Source organism: Centruroides sculpturatus, unplaced genomic scaffold, assembly GCF_000671375.1.
Source record: "Centruroides sculpturatus isolate CEXI.00-Female unplaced genomic scaffold, Cexi_2.0 scaffold1799, whole genome shotgun sequence".
Classification (NCBI taxonomy): Eukaryota; Metazoa; Arthropoda; class Arachnida; order Scorpiones; family Buthidae; genus Centruroides; species Centruroides sculpturatus.
Genome location: NW_019385928.1, coordinates 35,889 through 59,121, shown reverse-complemented (window position 1 = coordinate 59,121; position 23,233 = coordinate 35,889). Strand labels below are relative to the sequence as shown.

The 23,233-nt window shown below is 30.1% G+C and overlaps 2 protein-coding genes across 3 annotated transcripts in view; both read right to left on the bottom strand.

The window, feature by feature from the left end:
• Positions 1-586: 586 nt before the first annotated feature.
• Positions 587-23,233, bottom strand: part of LOC111612623 (phosphate carrier protein, mitochondrial-like) — a 29,135-nt gene continuing 6,488 nt past the window's right edge. Inside the window, exons 3-8 of the mRNA XM_023353865.1 lie at positions 18,400-18,524; positions 14,941-15,120; positions 14,675-14,856; positions 14,419-14,591; positions 7,008-7,118; positions 587-1,055 (exon numbers count right to left, since the gene is read on the bottom strand). Coding sequence (XP_023209633.1) covers positions 892-1,055; positions 7,008-7,118; positions 14,419-14,591; positions 14,675-14,856; positions 14,941-15,120; positions 18,400-18,524 — 935 coding nt within the window. The 3' untranslated portion in view covers positions 587-891. The remainder of the gene's footprint in view (positions 1,056-7,007; positions 7,119-14,418; positions 14,592-14,674; positions 14,857-14,940; positions 15,121-18,399; positions 18,525-23,233) is intronic.
• Positions 18,541-20,667, bottom strand: LOC111612624. 2 transcript variants are annotated; one of them, XM_023353867.1, is made up of 4 exons: positions 20,553-20,667; positions 19,223-19,464; positions 18,976-19,156; positions 18,541-18,886 (listed from the first exon to the last, which is right to left on the bottom strand). In XM_023353867.1, the coding sequence occupies exons 1-4, from the start codon at positions 20,578-20,580 to the stop codon at positions 18,744-18,746; spliced, it is 594 nt and encodes a 197-aa protein (XP_023209635.1). In that variant the 5' UTR covers positions 20,581-20,667; the 3' UTR covers positions 18,541-18,743. The 2 variants fall into 2 exon arrangements, with proteins under 2 accessions (XP_023209635.1, XP_023209634.1); XM_023353866.1 differs by having other exon boundaries at positions 18,976-19,464.

Below are 23,233 nucleotides of genomic sequence, written 5' to 3'. Positions count from 1 at the left end.
TGTGCTAAACTACTATAAAGTAGTGCAACATTTGATTGCTAATAACTTTGATCAACACTTTTAGTGAATGCTACAAATTTAAAATAGAGTTTGTATACTTTTAACGTAGTTATTAACTAAATTTTATTAAAATTTATTAGAAGACACTTCGACAGTTCCCTTGTAAGACAAAAAACCAACAATAACGACTTGTGTGAACATTTTACAGACAAATAAAAATGATAAAAACATTGGTTTTTGTTGTTGTCATCGGCAGTGTGAATGCAGCCTAAGCTTTCCATATCTGATCTCAATTTTCATCTATATAACTTTGTTCTAGAATCTAGATATTAATTAAGGACAGACAATAGTGGGAATATACAGGTGTGCAATTTGAAAATTGCAGCCAAATGAGAAAATTGGTTAACTTGTTATTTTATTGTTGCTTATTTTTTAAAGCTTTATTGAGTCCATAGAATAATGACAAACTAGTCATAGAAATTTCACATTTGATGCAGAATCATGTATTGTATGTTACCATATGACTACAGAGATTTGAATGTATATCAATATATTGATGTTTTAAGAAATAACACAACTTAAAATGTTTTAGAAATTTTACATAATTTATTACATTCTTCATTTCACTACATTTCCATTATCTTCATCTAGCATCAATTTGTACATATTTGCCTACGATTTCTTATTGCTCCCTCACAACAATCAATGCCAAATAATACTTGAGTGTGAAAAATTTTCCAGTTTAAATACTATAGTGTTGACTAAAAAAAGGAATGCAACTTGAACAAGGTAAAATGGAACATAACCCATTTACCTTCTCTATAAACAGAATCTGATTTGGGAGCAAAAACAAAATCAGGAAGACAAAATGCTTTTAAATTTAAATTTAATTTATTTTTGTTTCTCTTGTAATTTCTTTTTGAGACTTTCAGGCATCTCAGGTGGTGGGGGTCGAGGGAGTCTCAGCCAAACTTTTACAGCATCGTAAATGAACCACTGTAGTGCAGTCAAGGTACCAATCATAATAATTCTTGGTGTCAAACCTTTCCAAAGACCTATATATTAAATACAATGAAAAATATTTAATGACTCAAAATAGCAAAATATTTTACTCCTGAAATAAAATTTAAAAATAACTGTATAAAATTCAAGTTAATGCTAGATCAAATTTTGACTGTACTGTACTTATCATACATTCATCTCTGAAAATGAAACCGAATTGAGTGTAATACTAAACTATAGTATCTCAAACAACAAGAATTATATGCAGTAATTATAAGCAGTAATGAGAGCTAAACACAAGTTTGAAAATTTGAAAGTCATGATTTGATGATAATGTTATTTGCAAAACAAAACTGTACATTTAGTAATTCAGATACTAAAGGGATTTCTATTTAATATTTATGGGGAAAATCTATTAATAAGTTTTCATTAATGCTTTACAAAGGTGGCACTATTTAAGAGTGCTTTGTCAAGGTTTGACTGTATTAAAAGACAACTATTTTTCAAAAAAATAAAAAAGTTTCAATTATGTATAGTACTTATAAGATGAATTAATTTTATTTCCAAATATTTTTTTATTTGGAACAAAATGAGTGGTCTCCAGGGCTGGATCATTGCATAGACAAATGAGACAAATGTCTAAGGCCCAGTTTTTAGAATGACCTGGTCAAACTGTCTATTTTGAAAGATATTGATGAAGTTTTTAAAATTCTTCATACAAACATAGCTGACAGCGATGATGAGGACGTATCAATTAATACCGCACTGCTAAAAAAATGGTACAGTGGCAACATTGATACTGAAGAATTGGACGAATTGTTGCAATTTAAATTAATTTTCAAAAGCCAAAAATTAACGTTGCCATCTGATATGTTGCAATTTATAAAGAGCACAAAACTAGTATTAACATTTCCAAATATAGAAATATTATTGCGAATATATTTAACTTTGTCTATATCAAATGCATCTGGTGAAAGGTCATTCTCAGTATTAAAACATGTAAAAAAATTATTTACATGTAATCCAGTAGTGCTGTGCTGTGGATTACATCGAAAAGACAGAATGTGAAAATGTCAACAGTAAGATAACTGGAAGTTTGGATAGAAGAGTCAGGAAACTAGAGGTTTCTAAACTTTCTACAGCTTTGCCTTTTCTCAAAAAATGCAGGAACCCTAGACCTGGAACACCTAGATTGTTTGCTTTCACCATGGTACACAAAGCCGACAAAGAAATAAGACCGGTTGTAGAGAAATGCAGGGGCCCACATTTATATTAGAAAAGAAGTTACATGAATATTTATCCTCACTGCTGGACATGGATACTCTAGTTGCACGTGGTCCTATGAATGTTGTTAAAGATCTATGAAATATTTTGTTAATGGAAGATGAAGTTGCAACTGTTTTCGACTATGAGAACATGTATCTGTCAGTAAAGATAGAATCATGCATGGAGGCACTTTTGGATTTCTTATACGGCAAGAACTCGAAGTTGCTTAGTTACACCAATGAAGTAGAGGAACTGGCCATGAATCTTGCTTTGCTTTTAATGGGCAGATGTACAGGCAGAGAAGAGGGGTCCCTATGGGAAGCCTGCTCTCAGGGATTCTGTGTAAATTAGTAGTTAGGAGGCTAGAAAGAAGAGTTCTTCACAATTTCAAGGAGAATGTTGTTTATTTTAGCAGATATGTTGATGACCTACTTATATTATGGAAAAATAACAGCAGGATTAAGGATTTTATGGATAAGATCAATGATAATAATGATGGTCTTAGTTTAAGATTGGAACAGAAGAGTTCCTTAGATGTGCATTTTCTAGACATCAGTATCAAGTTCAGAAAAGGCCATTTATCCACTAGCATTTTATTAAACCATCCCACAGCCCATTGTATATTCCCTCCCAATCCAAGGATTCATATAAGTATAAAATTGCAGCTTTCCAAGCTTTAATAAAAAGGGCATTTTTGTATTGTGATAGAATCCAAGACAGGATTAAAGAAATAGATAGAATAACGAATGTGGCCCAGATCCTGGGTTACCAAAAAAGCACAATTCTAGGAATGGTTAAGAAGTATGAGGCGAACATCAAGAAAAAGTCATTTAAAAGTGTTCCCACTGAGTCGTGAAATTTACCTATAATGAAAATATGAATAGCGTTATGAAAGAGGTTGCTGATAGAAAACGTGTGAGAATGCTTATAAAGAGGGCCCCAAATTTATACAAAATCCTGAGAAATGATAAAGATAGTATAAAGTCAGAGGAGAAGGTAGGAGTTTATAGAATTCCATACAAGAATATGCAATTGGATATTAAAAAAGATTATATTGGAATAACTACCAGGAGTTTGGGACTTAGACTCAAGGAACATAGTTATATCAGAAAGAAGTCTAATGCAACAATTTTGTCCCAAATGGCACAAACACAAGGCTCTGTAGTCAAATGGAATGAGTCAGCCATCATCAAGTCTTTATCTTCCCTATCTTTGGCAATGACTGCTGAAAGGATTCAGATTTATAGGAATAAACTACAGGAAGGCTGTTTGAATGCGAGGGATGCCAAAAGTCTTCCCTCTGCATGGAAGTTTATGGATAAAAGATTTGCTAAGAACTTTAACTAGTTTCTCTAAAATTGGTCCATTCATATCTCAAAAGAGTGTGAACAGATTCATCATGGATTGATGTTTGCACATTGTTAGATACATTTACCCACTCATACTCTCTTCCCTCACCAATGCAAGCATCTCCATACTGTTGTAGTATTCTTCTATGAATTTCACAACGTTTCACATTCTATGACCACAAAAATCTGACATTGCTCACTGCTCATCTATAACACTAACAGTTAAGGGTAGCTACCATTTTGTATATCTTCCCTTTCAATTACAGTGTTAATACCTTCTCTAAGAATGCATCTTTCCTGTGTAGGGATTTAAAATGCCTGGAATATTTGTTTCATAAAATATTGTCAATTTGCTGTTACTTTTTCAAATGTTCATATAAACTCATTGCCATAAAAATTAGCACACCGAGGAGGAGTCATTGGAATCAAACAAAATTGTACATGTGTGAGTGTAACAGTGATATAAGTAAGTGATTACAAAATGAAAGCAAAACGATCATTTATTGCAGGAAAAACTACAAATGAAAAGAGGTTCTAGTACCCTGTTGGGCCAGCTCTAGGCATGAAAACATGATGTGATATGGGCAGGCATGGACATACAGGTAGTGTATGGTGTCCTGTGACATCTCAGTTCACAGATGTTGCAAGCAGTCTTCCACTTTGGCCAAACTACTAGACTGTCCAACTTGGCATCCCAGGTGATCTCAGACATGTTCAATTGGTGACAAATCAGGAGATCAAGCAGGAGGCAGTCCTGTGATACCCTTACTGTGTGTGGTTGAGCATTGTGCTGTTAGAAAATGGCTTTTAAAAACACTGCCATGAGAGGAAACACATGTGGCTGCAGGATGTTACTAACATATCATTGGGCTGTCATGGACCTTAGATCATTCCTAGAGGTGATTGTCTATTATATGTAATGGCACTCCAGAACAACACACCAGCTGTGTTGTTCTGGAGTGCCATTCCAAAATGCAGGCAGAAATGAGGCATTCATGATGGGGCCTTCAGACACAAACACAGCCATCATCAGTGCCCAAACTGAATCTGGATTAATCGCTGTAGACAACCCAGTTCCATTCTGTTGCAGTCCGATCTCGTCAGGGAACACCATTCCAAATGAAGGTGGTGTCAATGGCAGCACATGTAGTTGCCACTGCAATACCCAGATGCCTTAAAATGGTACAGACAGACATAGTAAACTGTAATGATGGTAGACAACAACACAGTTGGGTGTGTGCGCGCTTCTTGGAGGACTAGCAGCCCTTTTACGCTAGTGGTCTGTCAAGGGCCTCCTAAGCCTGGGTGCCATGTGTGAGCCCTGTCATTCACTGGTCCCAACACCTCCTCAGTGTTGTCAGAATGGCCTAAGTGACAGGCTATTCAGTGAGATGACCATCCAGCTTCTCTCAACCTGATGATCCTTCCCCTCTCAAACTCTGTTAGTTGTTAATATAGTCTTCAATTGTGACATAAAGGCATCTCTAGTGATACAGTGTCCCTCTGTAACAAGTAAACTATAGACAGGATGACTGTGCACTTTTTTTAATAGGCCAAGGGGGGACACCTTTAACGTGCTCTGCTGGCATTATGCAATGAATCATCATGCTATAACTAATCATTTCCATATTTCCTCGAGACTTATCTGCATGCCAAGTTTTGCAGTGATACAACTCCTTGATGTACTAATTTTATGGCAATGAGTGTATATAAAATAAAATTATAACAAAATTCAACTGATACTTTTTTACAGTAAAGATCCTTCTATAATACACACACATTTCTGATACTTCCTTTACAGGTATATAGTTGCTTCTCTCTGATAAATTCCTGATTACTGTTCAATTTTCTATTCCTTTTCAAATTTTATAAAAATTGTATATTTCAAGTCTTCATAATTTGACCTCACATATTCTTTTTTTGGTAAACAAAAAAAGAAATAGCAAGCTTTATTCTACTAGCATTATTTCCTTGAGAAAATCTCATATGAGTCATGCTTGCTTTTCACTTTAAATTATTTTATCTCTAGTCTTACTAGAGACACTGTATGTTAGATAATTATAATTGTTTTCATCTCATCTGGATTTTTTCTTTTTGTTTACAAATGTCAAACTTTCCAATTGCTTAAAATTCCTCCTCCTTCTATCATTTAATACAATATAAGTGCAAATTCTGACTTTAATTAATGTATCTTTAAAAAAGTACATTGAGAAAGAATGCATTATATTTATTATATGAATGGGTTATTTGTACTTTTTATTAATAATTCCTCATTTAAGTTAAATTTTTTATATCTTCAAATATTAATTTCTGAATTTTAATATAGGAGCTCTTCTATTTACAAACAATTTGACCATATATCTCAAAACTTAAATTTCGAAACAAATTCTGAAGTTCTCTTGATGGTTGAGGGTGGTGCTAAAGTCAGTCTTTAGCCAGCAATTAATTATTTATTAAAAATTTATTATTTATGTGGATTTATTTCTATTGTGTATCATCATTTTTGTTTATGTGCAAATTCTGATGTTCCATCATTGCTGGTGAGGTGCATTGAAGTTAGTAATGTTGGAGTAATTGTGTTTTTCACTGTTTGTAATTTTTATAACTTTTATTAGTGCTTCAAAAATGCATCCAAAATGTAATAGTATATCTAGCAGTAGAAATAAATGTAATAAACATTTAATATTTTTAAAAATTGCCAATTCATTTATAATTTAGAATTCTACTAACATTTCAGATTGTATTTATTGTATAATTTTTATTATTATTAATAACTTCAATTATAATTTTTTTTATACAAAAATTTTACTATTTATGCATAAATACAAAATTTTCTGATGCTCATTTCATAGATCATGAAGTAAATGTTTTTCTATTCAATATGATATTTATGAAATTTAATTTATTTTTACAATTTCTAACATTATCAAAATTTTTAAAATTCTTCTATTATAAATAATAATTATTCCAAAGCACATTATTATTCTATAACTATTATCTTAAAAAATAGACATTTTGTCTTTCAGAATTTCAAAACATCTTGAATCAAGTTGAAAATTTTGATACCATCAAAAAGTACATATCAAAATATTTTCTTCTATAGTTGTTAAAGAAATAAAGAGATATAGAATATAGAAATAATAAAAAACAATCAAAAACAAATTTGAAATTTTCATACTTTTTAAAATTATTGTTTATAAAATTCCAATATCAAACTTTTCTTGAAAAGTAAGAGATCAACAAAGTAAGAGATTTTACAAAATTGCTTTTGATTATAAAGATCTGATTAAAAATTTTTAATATGAAGCCTAGACAATTTTATAATTTTATCAATTATACAGATTTAAGAAAAAATTATGCGTACAACAGTAAAAATGTAAAATCAAATACCTTTCCATCCCAATTTCTTTGCTGCCTCAACTGCAGTGCTTCCTTTCTCTTGATTCAATTTAGAAACAACAGTATCAGCTGGATGTGATACAATAGCACAGAATACACCAGCTATAAATTGGAAAGAAATAAAAGTTGTTAGACATTTTCAAAAATTATCATTAAGTAAAATTTTCAAATCATTATTCCTATTTTGGCATATGATAATAAACTAATTGTATAGTCATTTTATATGTAAAGTTTAATTAGATAATTTTTACAGGAATAATTCATGTTACTTTCTTATAATAAAAATAAATAAACAGCAATTTGTTTTCATTTTGCAAACAAAAATTGATTATAGCATGTAGATTTTGATAAAACTGAAACATAATTGTTAAAAAAAAAAAAAAAAAAACTAACTAGATTAAGCCAAGTCAATGAAAATTTATAACAAAGTTTGAAAATAAATAAATAAAAATACTATAACCAGATTAATATACATGCAGCGTACATAAGAAGTACCATAAATTTAAAATTTCCATTAAGAAGTAGACTAAATCAATAACCTACAAATATTTTAACAGGCTTTATTTAACAAGATTATTTTTAATCATATTTTTAATTTATTTAATTTAAAATATATGCTTTCCACTTCAAATTAGTATTGGCTATCTCCTGTAGACCATACTCTTCCTTAACAATACTCATGCTAGCCCTCATTCTAACACCTTTCAGGAAAAATGTTTTTAATTGAAATAACATGACTTCCAGTTTGCACTGGAAGTTCGTTAATCAGGCCTCCTGCCCCTAAAGTTTCCACATCTGGTCTCATCTTTCATCTAATTCCATTCAAGACTTTAAGTAAAGACAGACAACAGTGGGAATTTATAGGTCTACAATTTTTTTAAATTACAGCCCAATAATCAGCTTTCCGAAACTCCAATACTGAAATGCAAAATAATATATGTGAATATACATTGTAAATGGTTTCAGCTGCACAGTGCATTTGCAGATGTATCTTATAAATATTTTTATAAAACTGATTTTGTAAAATTCAAATGAGTAATCTTTTTAATTAACAAGTTTTATTAATATTTCACTTTCTCTTAAAGCAGTCAAAACAAATTTTTCTTGTTGAAAGTATAGACCTAACAAATTCTAGACTGTAATCAATAAAGAATAGTTATAGATGCACCTGTCCCACAAAAAATGTGGAAATATGATAATTTATTTGGTCATTAGAGTAACTATCAAATGTCTTCTGTTTGCCTATGATAAAATGCAAAATGGTTGTGGACATGCAGTACATGTTGTAATTATTCTTCCACTTGCAAAAAACAGCTGTAGAAACGAATTAAATGTTGAAACACGTATACAGCAACAAAACTCTTCCACAAGACATGGTTCAAGGCATTCAACTTGAAGGATTGAAATCAATCTCAAAGTAGACACTTCTACAGACTCTGGTGAAACTAGTGACTAAAGCAGGGGTGGCCAACAGTTTTTGCCCCCGGGCTGAATTGGAAAGAGAACTTTTTCCATGGGCTGAACCAGAGGCTGCCCTAGGAAGATTTTGAGATGGTGCGAGATCTCATTGTGGTGTCACCCCGTAGAAACTAAATTGTAGATAGAGATTACAGATACATTTTTAACATCATAATGCTCTATCAATGTTCTACACTGTATCAACATTGTATTTACGAGATTTGTAATGGAGAGTTAACTCTAAACGCATAGTGAGTTGTTGACCTATTTTTCTTTTTAGGCATCAGAATTTTTTAATCAAACTATTCAGACTTGAGTAGCTAATATTGAAAGATTGATTGCGGGCCGCATAAATTCATTAGACGAGCCAGATCAGGCCCGCGGGCAGTATGTTGGCCATGCCTGGACTAAAGTATTCATTAACAGTTTGACATGTTAGAATGTTTTCCACTGGAATGTCCATACAATTCTGCACAACCATTTGAACATAAAACATTTGTTCTTCATGAGTTCTTTGGCGTCTAACACCTGAAGAGAAATATGTTCAGTTGAATCTGCCAAAAGTTACAACATGCAATGTCCAATTTGGATAATGCATTTCTGCAGTCAGTTGTCATTGGTGATAAAATACAACTATATTACTTTGATCCCAAGAGAAGCCATGCCTACAGTATTGAAATCCTATTATTTCTCATTCCAAAGATAGTAAAAATTAGTCTGTAAACTGGTTGTCAACTTTGATTGTCAAGGAATGATCATTCCTTGACAATCAAAGAACCAAATCCCAAGAATGTACTCATTTAATCTACTGTTCATCCTTCTTTCAGGTCAGCCACATTACATATGCACAGAATAGAGTCTACTTACAGGGTGTCCTACAATGGTCTTCTCTGGGAGCTCTTTATAAGAAAGTAAGAAGCAGCTTTCTTATAAAGAATCATCATACATATTGATGTAATCCATATAATACGAAAATCCAAAATATTCAGGATTTCCTAGATTGGTCAATAATAATTTAATGTATAGTTGCTTGCATTTGCAGCTACTTTTTTGCACAGACTCACTACATATAAATTGTTTTTTCTCTAATAGGCTAGGATCTCTTTCATACATTTGATTTCCCATATTGATTATCCTTGTTAACCTTGTGCAGGTTGTTTGAGGTTAAATGCCTTAAATGTGTTGCTGATATCTCTCAGACACCATTGTTTATTCTAAAGTTCTGAAATTATCAGCATAACATCAGAAACACAAATTATATCTTTAATTTCTGTATTTTGCCTTTTTTTCTAATTTTTTATTGTAATTTGATCCAATAAAAACAATAAAATAAACTTCATTTTTCTGTAAATAACTCAGATATTTATGAGCTGACATTTGGTTTATTATTGGGCAGAATTTTTAACAATAATCTTTCTAAGAACAGATTGTTTTAATTTTAATTTTTCATGAGATATAGTTATGCAGTTATGAAAAATTGATTGTCATAATTCAAAAATTAATATTGCTTGAAGTATTACAGAAAGCATCAGAATATTTTCATGATTGTTTAACCTGGAATGTTTTATATGTAAGAAATGAAGCAAACAAAGAAATAACATAAAAACCATCACAAAATTGGCAATGAACACAGATGTCAACTGCATAAATTATTAACTTTATAACTAACAAGGATTTTATTAAATAAATACATTTGTCATGATGCCTCAATAAAACTATTATAAAATAAACAAAATTGTACTATTTTAATAATTTGTATTATCATAACTATAATTTTTTTTTATTTTGTCACAATGAATGAATTTATTTTGTCACAGCTCTCTCATTTAAAATTAATTAGAACTTGTATTTGTTGTGCAGCAATGAAGAAATAACAGAGAATATAAGGAATGATATTTTTGTAAAAATGAATTTATTTTAAATTGTTATTTGCTTTGACTAAGTGTGATGCAGGAAATGTTTTGAACATAATGCCCAAGGATTTTTTCCTGCAATGGTTACTGTTTTCTCTGTCACATAGCATCCTTAAATGTCAGCATTTTTTTTTTATAAAAAAGTATTTGTGCACTGAGAGAAGTGTCAACTACATGTCATCCAGGTTGAAAAGTTATGAAATTAGAAATTTTTCAGCTTTTTAAAGGAAATTTTAAATATAAGAAATTTTGAAAAATGTGCTATGATGTCAGATGCCATGCGACACACTGAGAATCAACAGATTGAATTTAGAAGATTAAGCCAAATAGATTTCATGAGTGTCAGAAAAGGTAGCTTGCAAATGCAAACAGAAATATATTAAAAAGATGAGGTGGATGTTTCATCAAGCATTAATAAGCTGTAAATAATAATCCTAGATTGAAGTGTTATTTGAGAGTACTCTTTATAGACATTTTACTGGTTCTTAAAAAGTTGCTACTAATGTCCTTGTCAAATCAACTTTACATCCATAAATGATTTATTTCTGATAGTCTTATGAAATTATTCTCTTTCGGGGATCTGAGTAGGAGGACACACATGCACTGCTAAGATATTGCAAATACCATTAAAAAATTTATGAATGGTAAGGAAAAAGGAAAAGAGGAATCTATGCTATCTATGCTTCTCACTTCAAGTTACCTTTAATCTGATTACATTATCTACTGAAAGTCATGCATATAGCATATCTGGTCAAGCTTGTCCTTCAGATAAAATATTTAAAAGGACAGTGAATATGACTCACAGGTTACAGTAACCCTATAATTTATCACCTCGTTTTAGGAATGATAAAAACAGAATTAACAACTAGCAAATTGAAGGAATATGCAATGGTGCAGTTATGTTGAGTGATGCACACAATAACCAGTGTGTTTTAAACAAAAAAGTAACAACTATCTCCAGATAAACATTTTCCAACTCCTCCTGAGTTCTTCATCAGGCACTATAATGGTCACCAGATGAAACATTTGAATTTATATTTCTTTCAAAAAACCAACCAGAATTTAAAGTAAGAGTATAAAAATAGCACCAATAAAAAATTCAGAAGGGTTGGAAAACATTTGTCTTGAGATAGTTATTAGTTTTTTGTTTTCTTCACACCAGTTATTGGTTACTTGTGTGCCATTAAGTATTTCCTGGTGTGGTGTGTTGTAATTTACTATTGAATGTTTTAACTATGTTGCAGAAGATTTATTTAAATTTGTGGTAAACACTGAATGAAGAAAAGACATCTTTCCTATGGTACTAGTTGCTTTTCTAGCTTAATGAGATATTGTAGTCCAACAGAACATAACATCAATTATAAAAAATGCACATATTCTGGTCCTTGCTAAGCATAGGGAAATTCCAGTGTTGTATCAAAATAAAAACTAAGAAAATATGTTGTAATATGTCATTCATTTTACAAAACCATACTATATATTTAATGTAATAATATTTTATATAAAATAAAATATAATGTGTATATTGTGTGCATTCTCCTATAACATTTTGAGTATCAATTTTTTTTTAACTTAAGTTCTTGATACCTTTATGAATGGTCTTCACTCCATCTGCCTGTTCTAACAGATGCTTCCTTTTTCTCTTACATGCCACAAAAATTTTTTAGGAGATGTATTCCTAGTTGCCAGAATCATTTTAGATATTTTTCATCAAAATCTACTTTGACAATTGCTGAATGTACCAATCTCCGGCTACAAGGAAGTTTTGATGTAGATTCTCAAAAGGCACATTTTATTTACGGGGAAGGCTTTTTTAACATTATCATTTCCAACATAGTGTTACCATTTTTCTTACAAATTCCATCAGCATCTTATTCACTTGGGTTCTTTCAAGAATCTTCATTAAGCAAATGTCTAATCTGTCTGTATTTTCAGCTGAATTCTGTCATTAACTTTTTGACAATGCTGGACTTGCAAAGTTCTTTTATATAATTAAGTTGCCATTGCCAATTTTAGATTTTTTGCAACAAAACCTTCCAAAATTTGTAATGTAAGACTTGTCAGAAATGCTATAAATCCAATTAATTAATGTTTATTTAAAAAAAAAAATACTCATTCTGATTAGTTTATGAATTAGTTTAAATGATTACTTGAATAATAAATTTAAAATTATTAATTTTGTAATGTAATTTAATAATATATAATGTATATTTTAATCATATTATATAGTTTTTCATACATTTTTTATATTTATATAATTAAAAAAATTATTACTACAAATGTTATAATCAACATAATATTTTAAGTTAGGCTTAAATATTTAAAATGTTCATATCAATTTGAATATTCTTAGAATGCTTCCAAATGCAATAACTCAAACTGTAAACTGTCTGTGGTTACAGTAGTATTATAAACAACAATAACGTCCTTCCTTAATCCTCAAATATATAAAAGACAAAAAGAAAGAAGACAAATCTTACTTGTTTAAACTTTAAAATGAAAAAACTTTACAAAATTAATCAAGATATCTTAGACCATGTGATAATTTCATTTTGGGGAAAGGGTCTGTCTAACTGGCCTTAGCTTGAATTTTACTTATATTTTATCTCATATCTCAATTTATTATTATTATTTTTTTCTTTTTTTACAATTTTGTTTGTTTGATTCTTTACTTGTAACAATGAACTGGAATAGAAATTGTCAGTTAGCTGACAATTTTCTATACAATTCAATTCTTCACAATTTTTAACTAGAGGCCATATAGTAAGAGGTTGGCATTCTCCAATTCAAATGCCATGTTTCTTCAGCACTGCTATTACTTCTGGATATTTGTATAAGAAAAAATAAAAATGTGTCCAAAAAGGAGACTTGGTCATGAAAATAGCTACTTTAGAGACCATTGCTGGAAAAGGCAACTAATAGCTAAAATAACTACTCATTCCAAGGCCTGACAGTATACTCATTTCCCTCAGTTCAATGAGGCTATGATTTTTTTTTTTTGGTTGAAAAGTTTAAGTATGTATTTTTTAGTCTTAATTTTGATAAAATCTACTTGGTTTTAAATATTTATTAAGTACAGTAGAGCGTCGATTTTCCGAATCAATTGGGGACTGGGGTTGTTCGTATAACTGATATTTCGTCAAAAACGTAAAATATTTGAGTAGCCCAAGACATAGCCAAAGATTGAAGCTCCACAGCACTGACGAAAATTTTAATTTGCCGACTGGAAATCTTTCAGATGATTGACATTTCGGATGATTGACTTTCGGAAAATCGACGCTCTACTGTATTATCCTCAGAATTTATGTATTGGTAGACACCTTACAGAAGTATTCATGTTGTGATGTTATATGCAATTGTATTAATAAAATTTTATACTATACTTGACATAATTAAGATATGTATGAATAGTTACTTAAATCTTGTTTTAGGTTTTTTTTTGTAGAGATCTAAATAAAAATGACTCAGATCTTAATATTTTCAGTCTATAATAATTTTTTTTTTAATCTTTAGACTGATTTAACAATAAAATCTTTGTAAACTTTATGAGAATGATTTTCACTTAATAATAAGACAATATAAACTCCTACTTTATACACTGATTTTAAAGGTAAAATATAACTGAAATATGGAAAATTAGACTATAAAATAAAGAATCCAATAAATTATTGCAGGAAAATTATTACAACTAAATATGTTGGGATATCTAAAGAAATCATGTTTATTGTATACCACAATTTTACAGTAAACCGTTTATTAAAAATGTTCATACAAATCATATTTTAAATAAATGCAATAAAATAAAAGAGCAGTATAAATGTACATAAAATAATCTTTAAATAAAATATAAAATTTTGCATTCTTTGCACGTTAACACACAATAATTATAAAAATAAATTTTTCTTCAAAATTTGAAAAATCATAGAATGTTATACATTCTTTGCTTTTCAAATGCATACATTATATATAATTATATATTATTATTATAATTAATTACCATTAATTTTTATTTGAAAGATATTTGGACTCACCAATATAACCAGCTGCAAATGTAACTACAAGTTGTTCAGGTTTACTGCATTGGTCACGAGGTTTAGGAACAACATGCTTATATAACAATTCAACAGTTCGTTCAAAGCAGGCAAATTTCATCATAGTATATGGGATTTGTCTCATCCACAATGGCGTAATTCCTTTATAAAAACTATAAACAATACATAATGATAAATTAATTTTTAAAATAATATACACTGAAATTCTTCTACTTTAAAAATATGATTTAATTACCCTGTCAAGCCTTCATCTTTCCAAATCATTGGAGCTACTACTCTAAGCATTGGTGGGCATCCAGGTTGAGTTTGAATACGTACTTTAACAGCTTCCATAGGACAAAGAGCAATATCAGCAAAAAATTCTGCAGAAGCACTTGCTGCTAAATAGAGTGATGTTCTCCATGTATAACTTAATTCCTAAAAATAATATCAAATACTTGAAATTACTCTTCCAAATACTAATACTTGTACATATATATAAAAATTTTAAAAAGACCTAACCTCTCCAAGTAGTCCACCGTATAAAATTTTGAAGACTTCATAAAATCCAAATTTTCCTAAACCTTGCATAGAATAACCTATAGCTGTTGGTGCCCAACCTTTAACAAGGCCCCTGGCTCCATCTTCTTGTACAGTTACCGAAAATCCATTAAAAATACTTTTGTACTTAGCAGGATTTGTCTGAATAAAGAAAAATAGTAAAATAATGCATATAATGTTTACATTAAATTTAAATACAATACTTTAGTAATTAATTTTAATAATGTTAATACTTTAAAAATTACTTTTTCAAAACATTATTTAGTAATAAATAGAATAATTTCCTAATTTTTGAATCATACTTCATACCTAATTGTAAGAAAAAAAATTCAAATTTATGCTGTAAGTCAAATTTTATAATTATGTAATTTGTTCATTTTGTCAATCAATATTTTCTGATGGATTTTTTGATTTTATTTATTACAATTTATTAAGGAACTTTATTATTTAAAAATCATGCATTGGCAACTATCATCATCAAAGTCCTCTTATTCAGTTATCAAAAATTGACCCATGTTTTTGTAAACTCTGGGACTTACTATTCAAGCACATTCACATAAATATCACTCTCTTATTCTGAAGCTAGCAAATCTTGTGTGTTACTGTTCCTTTGTCCTGGTTGAAGAAGGAATTGACCTGCAGGAGAATGTCCTATCAGGCATCCTAGAAAAGCTCAATTTATGACTTAAAGGAGAGGGTCCTATCAACTTAGGATAACCATTTTCTCTTATGCGCAAGATATGTCAACAATATGCTTATAATTTTATGCCAACAACCTAATATGCACCTCTTTCTCAGTGACATCAATCATAACCCTTATATTTACCATCTACAATTAAAACAGCAAAGCAATCAGTCAGCACATTTCCTGAACATACTCTTAATATTACAGGATGGACGTATCTCCAGTAAGCTGTATAGAAAACCTACCTACTATCTGTTATTCATCTCAAGACCCATATAATTTCAAGATTGCAGGTCTTCTTCATTGACTTAGTGAAGAGAGCCTTCTCACACTCTTCCAATGTCTTGGACCAATTATAACAATTTCAGTTCATCAAACAAGTCACTAAGGAACTGGATACCATATAATCATCAATAACTTAATCAAACAAAAAGTCCATCATCAACTCAAAAGGGATGACAACAAAACCTATGTAATGGTTAGATACAATCATATCTTAAAAAAACATACAAGGAAACAGCACCAGCTAGTGGTATAAAAGTTATTTTTAAAAGGAACTCTAATGCATAGTCTTCTCAGGAATGCAAAGGGGACACCAGATGAAAAATGTCTTCCTGAAGTGTATTCAGGGAGACATTTTTCAAAGACTAGAGGTTACACAAGGAATGGGAATATATCAGTGCCACTGCATGATTCCTATAGTGGAGGCTAAAAAAGCAAATCTGCATCCATAAAAAAAAATTATTTTCCACATCCTCACAGTCTTCACAAGCAAAAATGATGTCCACATCAATCTGAATGAAGCTATCTTGAAACCAATGTGAGAGTTTGCCAACCTTAAAATCTTGAGAAACTGGAGATCTACAAAATGGCCTGGGATTCCAAGACTACAAATTATAAACATCTAGACACCATATTGCAGGCCTGGTTCTTCCATGAAATAGCCTAGCATTGGTTGACCCACTTTCACTGTGAATAGTTAAGAGCATTTAAATTAAACAAAACCCCATCTCACAAAATTCTTATGTAAACTGTTCTGATAACTCAAGCTTAGTTAAATGAATTACACATGAACATAAACAATCATCACTAAACCTGATAAATTTGTAATATATATAAAAACTTCCAAAAATAAAGCCTTTCCTTGTAAAGCCAAACAACTACTGGATTATATCAGGCTACTTTTCCATGATTATATTTAATTACTAAATAATTTGTTACTAGAAACAGGCATTAGGTGCCATCTCTTTATTAAATTTAATAATTATAATTAAATTAATACTTATTAAATTATTTAGAATATTCTGGAAGAAACTGAGCACCAAGGATGGTTATATCATATTTAAATATGTCTGGAAGAGATCAGACTGGTGGCTCTGGTAGTGAAACTGGCAATGCATCACACAGTAAATGAGAGTTACAGGTTTAAGTTCTGCTCAGGCTAATTCTTTTCTTCCAGAATAGTCTAACTTATTTAATAAATATTAATTTAATTATAATTATTAAATCTAATAAAGAGGTGGTGCTTAATGCCTCCCTCTAGTAACAAATTATTCAGTAACTAGCAGACCCCGCCACACGTTGTTGTGGCTCAAAATGTATCTATTATAAATTTATAACACTTACCCCTTGGGGGGGAAAGAATTTTTCGAAAAATTTCTTATTAGTGTACATTCTCTTGACATACCTTATTAAAATGCAATCAAAAACGCAAAAACCCGCATCTAAAATAGTATAATAGAAGCCAAGTTCTTCACGGTAAGCCTTAATCCTGTCTCTCTCCTGCGTGGGGAAAATATCGAAAAATTTCTTCTTAGTGTACATTCTCTTGACGTGCCCTATTAAAATGCAAAAACACGCATCTAAAATAATATAAATAGAAGCAGAGTTCTTTACGGTAAGTCTTAATCCTAACCATCTCCCTTCAATGGGGTTGAATTTCGACATGTATGTTATATAAAAACACGTGCGTATTCAAATGCAGAATTGTGTCAAATTTCAAAGGAATCGGTAGGAACAAACAAACATTACATTTTTATTTATATAAATAGATAGAAGATGATCCACTTTAGTTCATTTTCACAGAAAAGCGTAATGCCTCGCAGAAAAGCAAACTTAGGGCGTCATACTCGTAGCGCCATCTGTTGGACAAAAAGGCCTTAACCATAGATGATATCATTTAATTTATATGAATGTTTAACGGAATAATATACAGCCTATGTCCACCCTGAGGTTCCATTCTAAATATTGGTGAAAGAATTTTTGAAATCGGATGAGTAGTTTAGGAGATTACCTGCTGCAAACAAACTTACATACAAACATTATCTCTATAATATTAGTATAGATTAAATATAATTGCAGAAAAGTAGCCTGACATAATCCAGTAGTTGTTTGGCATTACACATGAACCAACAATAATTTTTGTACTCTTATATTTAATGAGTTGTTCTAATTTTGTACAATTGTTTGAATTCTTCAAATAAACTTGAAGATGACTGTTTAAGTTGGTTGAAAACATTAAATGTTATTTTTGCTTGATTTTCATGGAGTTTACATGTTACTACACAATTCAACTTTTAGGATTTATCACACTGACTCAAGTGTGACAAGCCCTAAAAGTTTAATTGTGTAGTAACACAAAAATTATAATAATTATAATAAGGGCAAGAAGCTATAAAAGTAAAATTGTTTATGTTTATAGATGATAAAACTAAGAAATTATGTAAAAAACTTACCTGAATACGACATTTTACTAAATCTAGTGGGACAACAGCTGTATGAGTGATACCACAACTCAATACACCACCAAATCCACAGAGTGCATAATATTTCAATGATCCATATTCACAACTTTCACCAACTGAAAATTAAGAATGTATGAGCAACATATTTAACTTCAAATACCTTTTTAAATAAAAATTATCATAATTTTACAAACAACTCTTCCTTATTAACAATTGATTAAAAACTCCAAATCAGTATTATTTTCTGCTTTATTTGAAACATTTCAACTATTTTCCTCAAATCAAGTATAATTACTTTTGATATCGGCCTTTCAGTCCATCATTAAAGGTAGAAATTACTGAGACAAATTTGTAACAACACACCAGGGGTTGTTTATATGTACAAATTTAGTAATACACTGAATTTGAATATTAGGTTTCAAATTTGTATTGTTCAAATCAGGCATCAATTTTCCGAAGTAATGCTCTATCAAATCCCCTGTCAAATAATGTACAGAATGGCAAATTAAGAAAAAATTGTGTTTTACATTTAACCTGCTGTTACTCAAGGAGAAGAGTTGTACTCACCTTTCATTTTAAATTGCTTGTAATTCAGGCTTTTTGGAAGTTTTGTGTTCAAACTCTTGTTATGTTCCTTATAAAGTATTCTCTTCAACAAGATATCAGAATTGGATATAACAGTCATCACTAATGCTTTCAGTGCTGCCTTTGTTTCAATTGTCTGGGACATGTTAGCCTGCAAGTAATCCTGTTTTTTTTTTTTCGCATTACCAAGTGGTATGATTCTAATTGCAGTGATACTATATATACGTACTATCATAAAATGTGATAAATTGTTTTTGAAATGGCTTGATGAGAAGTCTGAGGAAGAAAATGTAGGCTCCTTCCTCACAGACAATGAGAGTGAGAATCTGCATATGAAAATCCTGGAAGTGTTGAGAAAGGAACCAGATCCTCCACAGCCAACATCAGTATGAAGAGAAATGTGTGCATAATGCCCAAAAAAGAATAGAAAAACAGAATCCAAGAGGACAATATGCAGCCTACTGCATAAATCTGCAAACAATGCAATTTTAAAAATTCAGACTAAACAGATTCAGAACTTGAATAGATATTCTAATTAGATTTTTTTCAATCTGATTGATCTGATCAGATATCAACTTTCTATTTCTATATCAAAATTACTTTTAATGTATTCTAACTTAAGTAAAACAAGGTGAATATTAAAATATGTATTACTCATAAGAAAACTTCCTGATCTAAGTAAAATTTCTTAAAATAAATCATTAGGAATATGAAAATATGTAGGATGAGCTGACACTCACCTTTGAGTAAAGGGGTTACAAATTTGATCAGGAGTAGCATTGGGTTAAAGCAAACTAGCTAATGTAAAAAGCTTCACTTGGAAAAATGATATATTAAGTAAAATTAAAGTATTCAAATGAAAAAAACACACACAAAAATGTGTACAAGGAAAAGAATTTATAATTATTTAATCTAATTTATAATTATTTAATTATTTAATCACTATTTATACTTGTAATGGATGAACAAAAACAATTTTACATCAAAAGTGATTCTAGTGACTCACTGACAGTCTGAAAGGTAAAAACTGGCAATGTCAATTATTCAGTACTGCATACATTTTGCTCAAACAGGATGACCAAATTTCATTTGATTAGCTTTTACTGATGTCAGCTTTCATCCATTAATGACCATGACATTTGCCTACTGTATTTGAATTTCATGGTTCCTTTCACATCCAATAGCATTCAGACAAAACTTCTTATTCATAGAAAATATCTGATGAGAACCAGATATAACCAAATATTTGATGTAGATTATTATAATTATTAAAATTAAGACTTCTCAAATATCTGTTTCTTTGAATTTTGCATGTATATACATATAGCTTTCATTTAAACATTGACAAACTAAATTTTGAGTATGATTATAACATCTGAAATCAATTTTATATTCTTTCAAGATTAACCTGAATATATGTACAAAATTTCATAGAAATTGGTTCAGTTATTCTTTTGTGATAAACAGGCAGACAGATGTGAATTCAATTATACATTTGTATAGATTTGATATCTATAAAACCCTTAAGTTAATTATTATATTTGTTCATAGTTTTTTACCTTTCAGGTCCAATTCATTATAAAGCATTCTGTAATTCTACATACTTTTCAATAATTCATATTCCTGATGGACTGAAAAGCCTTGACATACTGGATTAAAGATGATAATCTAAACATACCTAATAAATTATACTGAAGGTAAAAGATAAGCAAACAAAAAACTAGAATAGTATTCATATAATAATTAAATATGGCTATAACAACCATTAGATATAGACTAAATTTATACCAAATTTAATTATTACACAAACATATACACAGATGAAAGTATAAAAACTAGAATAATACTTGAAATTACCTTTGGAATAAATAAAAGAATCAATGAAGATGGATTTATTAGAAAAAATATTGAATAAAAACAAATAAAAGTTGTATGTAAAATTTTAAAAATTGTCTTATAAAAATAAATGGAATTTCTGAAGTGCTAATTTAATTAAGATTGTCTTAATCAGAGACATTTAAGTTGTAAGACTGACAACACTGTCTAATCTGGCAAGAGTTTAAATAAAAAAAAAGTCATATGCTATATACTGGTTGTCTCTAAAATGAGAGAGAAAATCAACTTCTATATTGATTGATTAATTTAAAATTTGATATTTTAAAAATTATTTCTCTGAACACATTTATCAAACACATTGTTTTTGCAAGTTTTCTTCTTTTAAGAATAAGAAATAGCTATTTTTGTTTTATCTCAATTTCATTCCATAGTACTGGTAATAGTAAAAGACAATAGTATATTAACAACAGAATTTGATTGCTTATAAAAATAAGTAATCAAATTTCTAACTTAAAGACTATTTTGAGAGACAAGTAATAAGTAAGGTTTCTTTTTGTAAGCTGATTACTTTTCTATTTTACAAATACATGCACAGTTATTTATTATATTCTATTAATTTTAAATTTAGTACATAATTCAAAAAATAATTTAATCTAAAATGTAGAATTCTATTTATATGTCAATTTAAACCCAAAGATATGACAAAGATCAGAAACATTCATCTATAATATTAGCTGGTATAAGGTTTCCCTTTGTGATTTTTGAAGTATCAGTTTATTTACACTTTTTGATAATCAATTTTCATATTTAAATATTATATATATATAGTGTTCATTATCCAATTTGTTCATTAACCAATCACCCACTGTATATATATATACAGTGGGTGATCGGTTAATGAACACCTTCATGAAAGATTTTTATGTTTGGACAACGAACACCTCACAGAACAAACACAAGAAGTGATATAAAATAATGAATACTGATTAGTGTTCCCTTGTCTTCAGGCAACAATTTGAAACTTTTTGGAGTGCAGGAAATGTTGACATTTACACTCAACCCAGTATATACTGTTCAGATAGTATTCCTTCAAACTTTGAAACTCTCTCTTGTAATTCCAGTCTTTTATTTGTTCTGACAGAAACAATTCTTTTATAGTATTTGTGAGACTGTTGAGCGGGCATTCATTAAATTTTGCATAGGTTTTTATTTTCAAAAGGTGAGAGTATAATAGCAAAGGTAGAGAGTGGGCAGAAGATGTCTGATGTTGCTGGGTAGTATGGCTTGATCAGATCGACAGTAGGCCACAGTTGAATCTTATCTAAGAAAGATATAGATAGAATATTCAAGAAAACTCAAGCAGTTAAAGGAGTAACAAAAATCACATCTGAGAAATGAAGAACATTGAAGAGCTCATAATGGAATCTGAAATGGATCTGAAGACAGAAGAACACTAAGAAACTCAGCAAGATATGTTTTCTTCTGAAAAAGAGGATTAATGCCGACATCTGCTATTAAAGACCTTTTGAAGAAGTGGGAGGATGTTAGAACAATGATCTTAGAATGGCATTCAAACCAGGTTGAGGTTAATAGGCTTGGGGATCTCTACAATTATGATGCTATTAATTACTTCTGAAAAATCCTAAAGAAGAGAGAAAAGCAATCGACATTAGATTCTTTAACCCCCCACAAATGGAGAAAACATGATTAATAAAAATGCAAGACTGTGTATATACGTATTTTTATTATTACATATAAATAATGTAATAATAAACTGTGTTTATTTACATATAATACATATAAACTGTGTTTATTTACACAGTAAGAAAGTATATATTTTTTATTTTTTGGAGTTTCCAGAACGAATTAATCAATTTCCCATAAAAACCTATGGTAAATCGATGATCGGTTAATGAACAATTCGGATAGCAAACAAAGTCTCGGAACGAATTATGCTCGTTAACCGATCACCCACTGTAGCTCACATAATATTTAATAATTGTCATATTTCTTTGATTATAAGATGCTACAATGTGTGGCATCTCACAGCAACGTGCAACAATTATAAGATGTCATTCAGAGGACACCATATCAGTTTATAATGGAAGTGCATGATGTTTTTAATCTATGGTGGCATAAATTTATCCATAGAATTATCGGTGATGCTCAAATTGCTAAATTAAATTTACACAATATACATATTAATGCACTATGGTGCTGTTTCAAAATTAATCTTTTTGAGATCATTTAAATTGATAAACATTCTAAAATCATCATTAAGTTTCACCCTACTCAAGATATGACACACACAATCTCCTCACCCCGTCGACCCTTTAACCATCAAAATTTAATAGCATCAATCCCCCTAATACACAAACCTCGCGACGATGAACCGTTATACGAT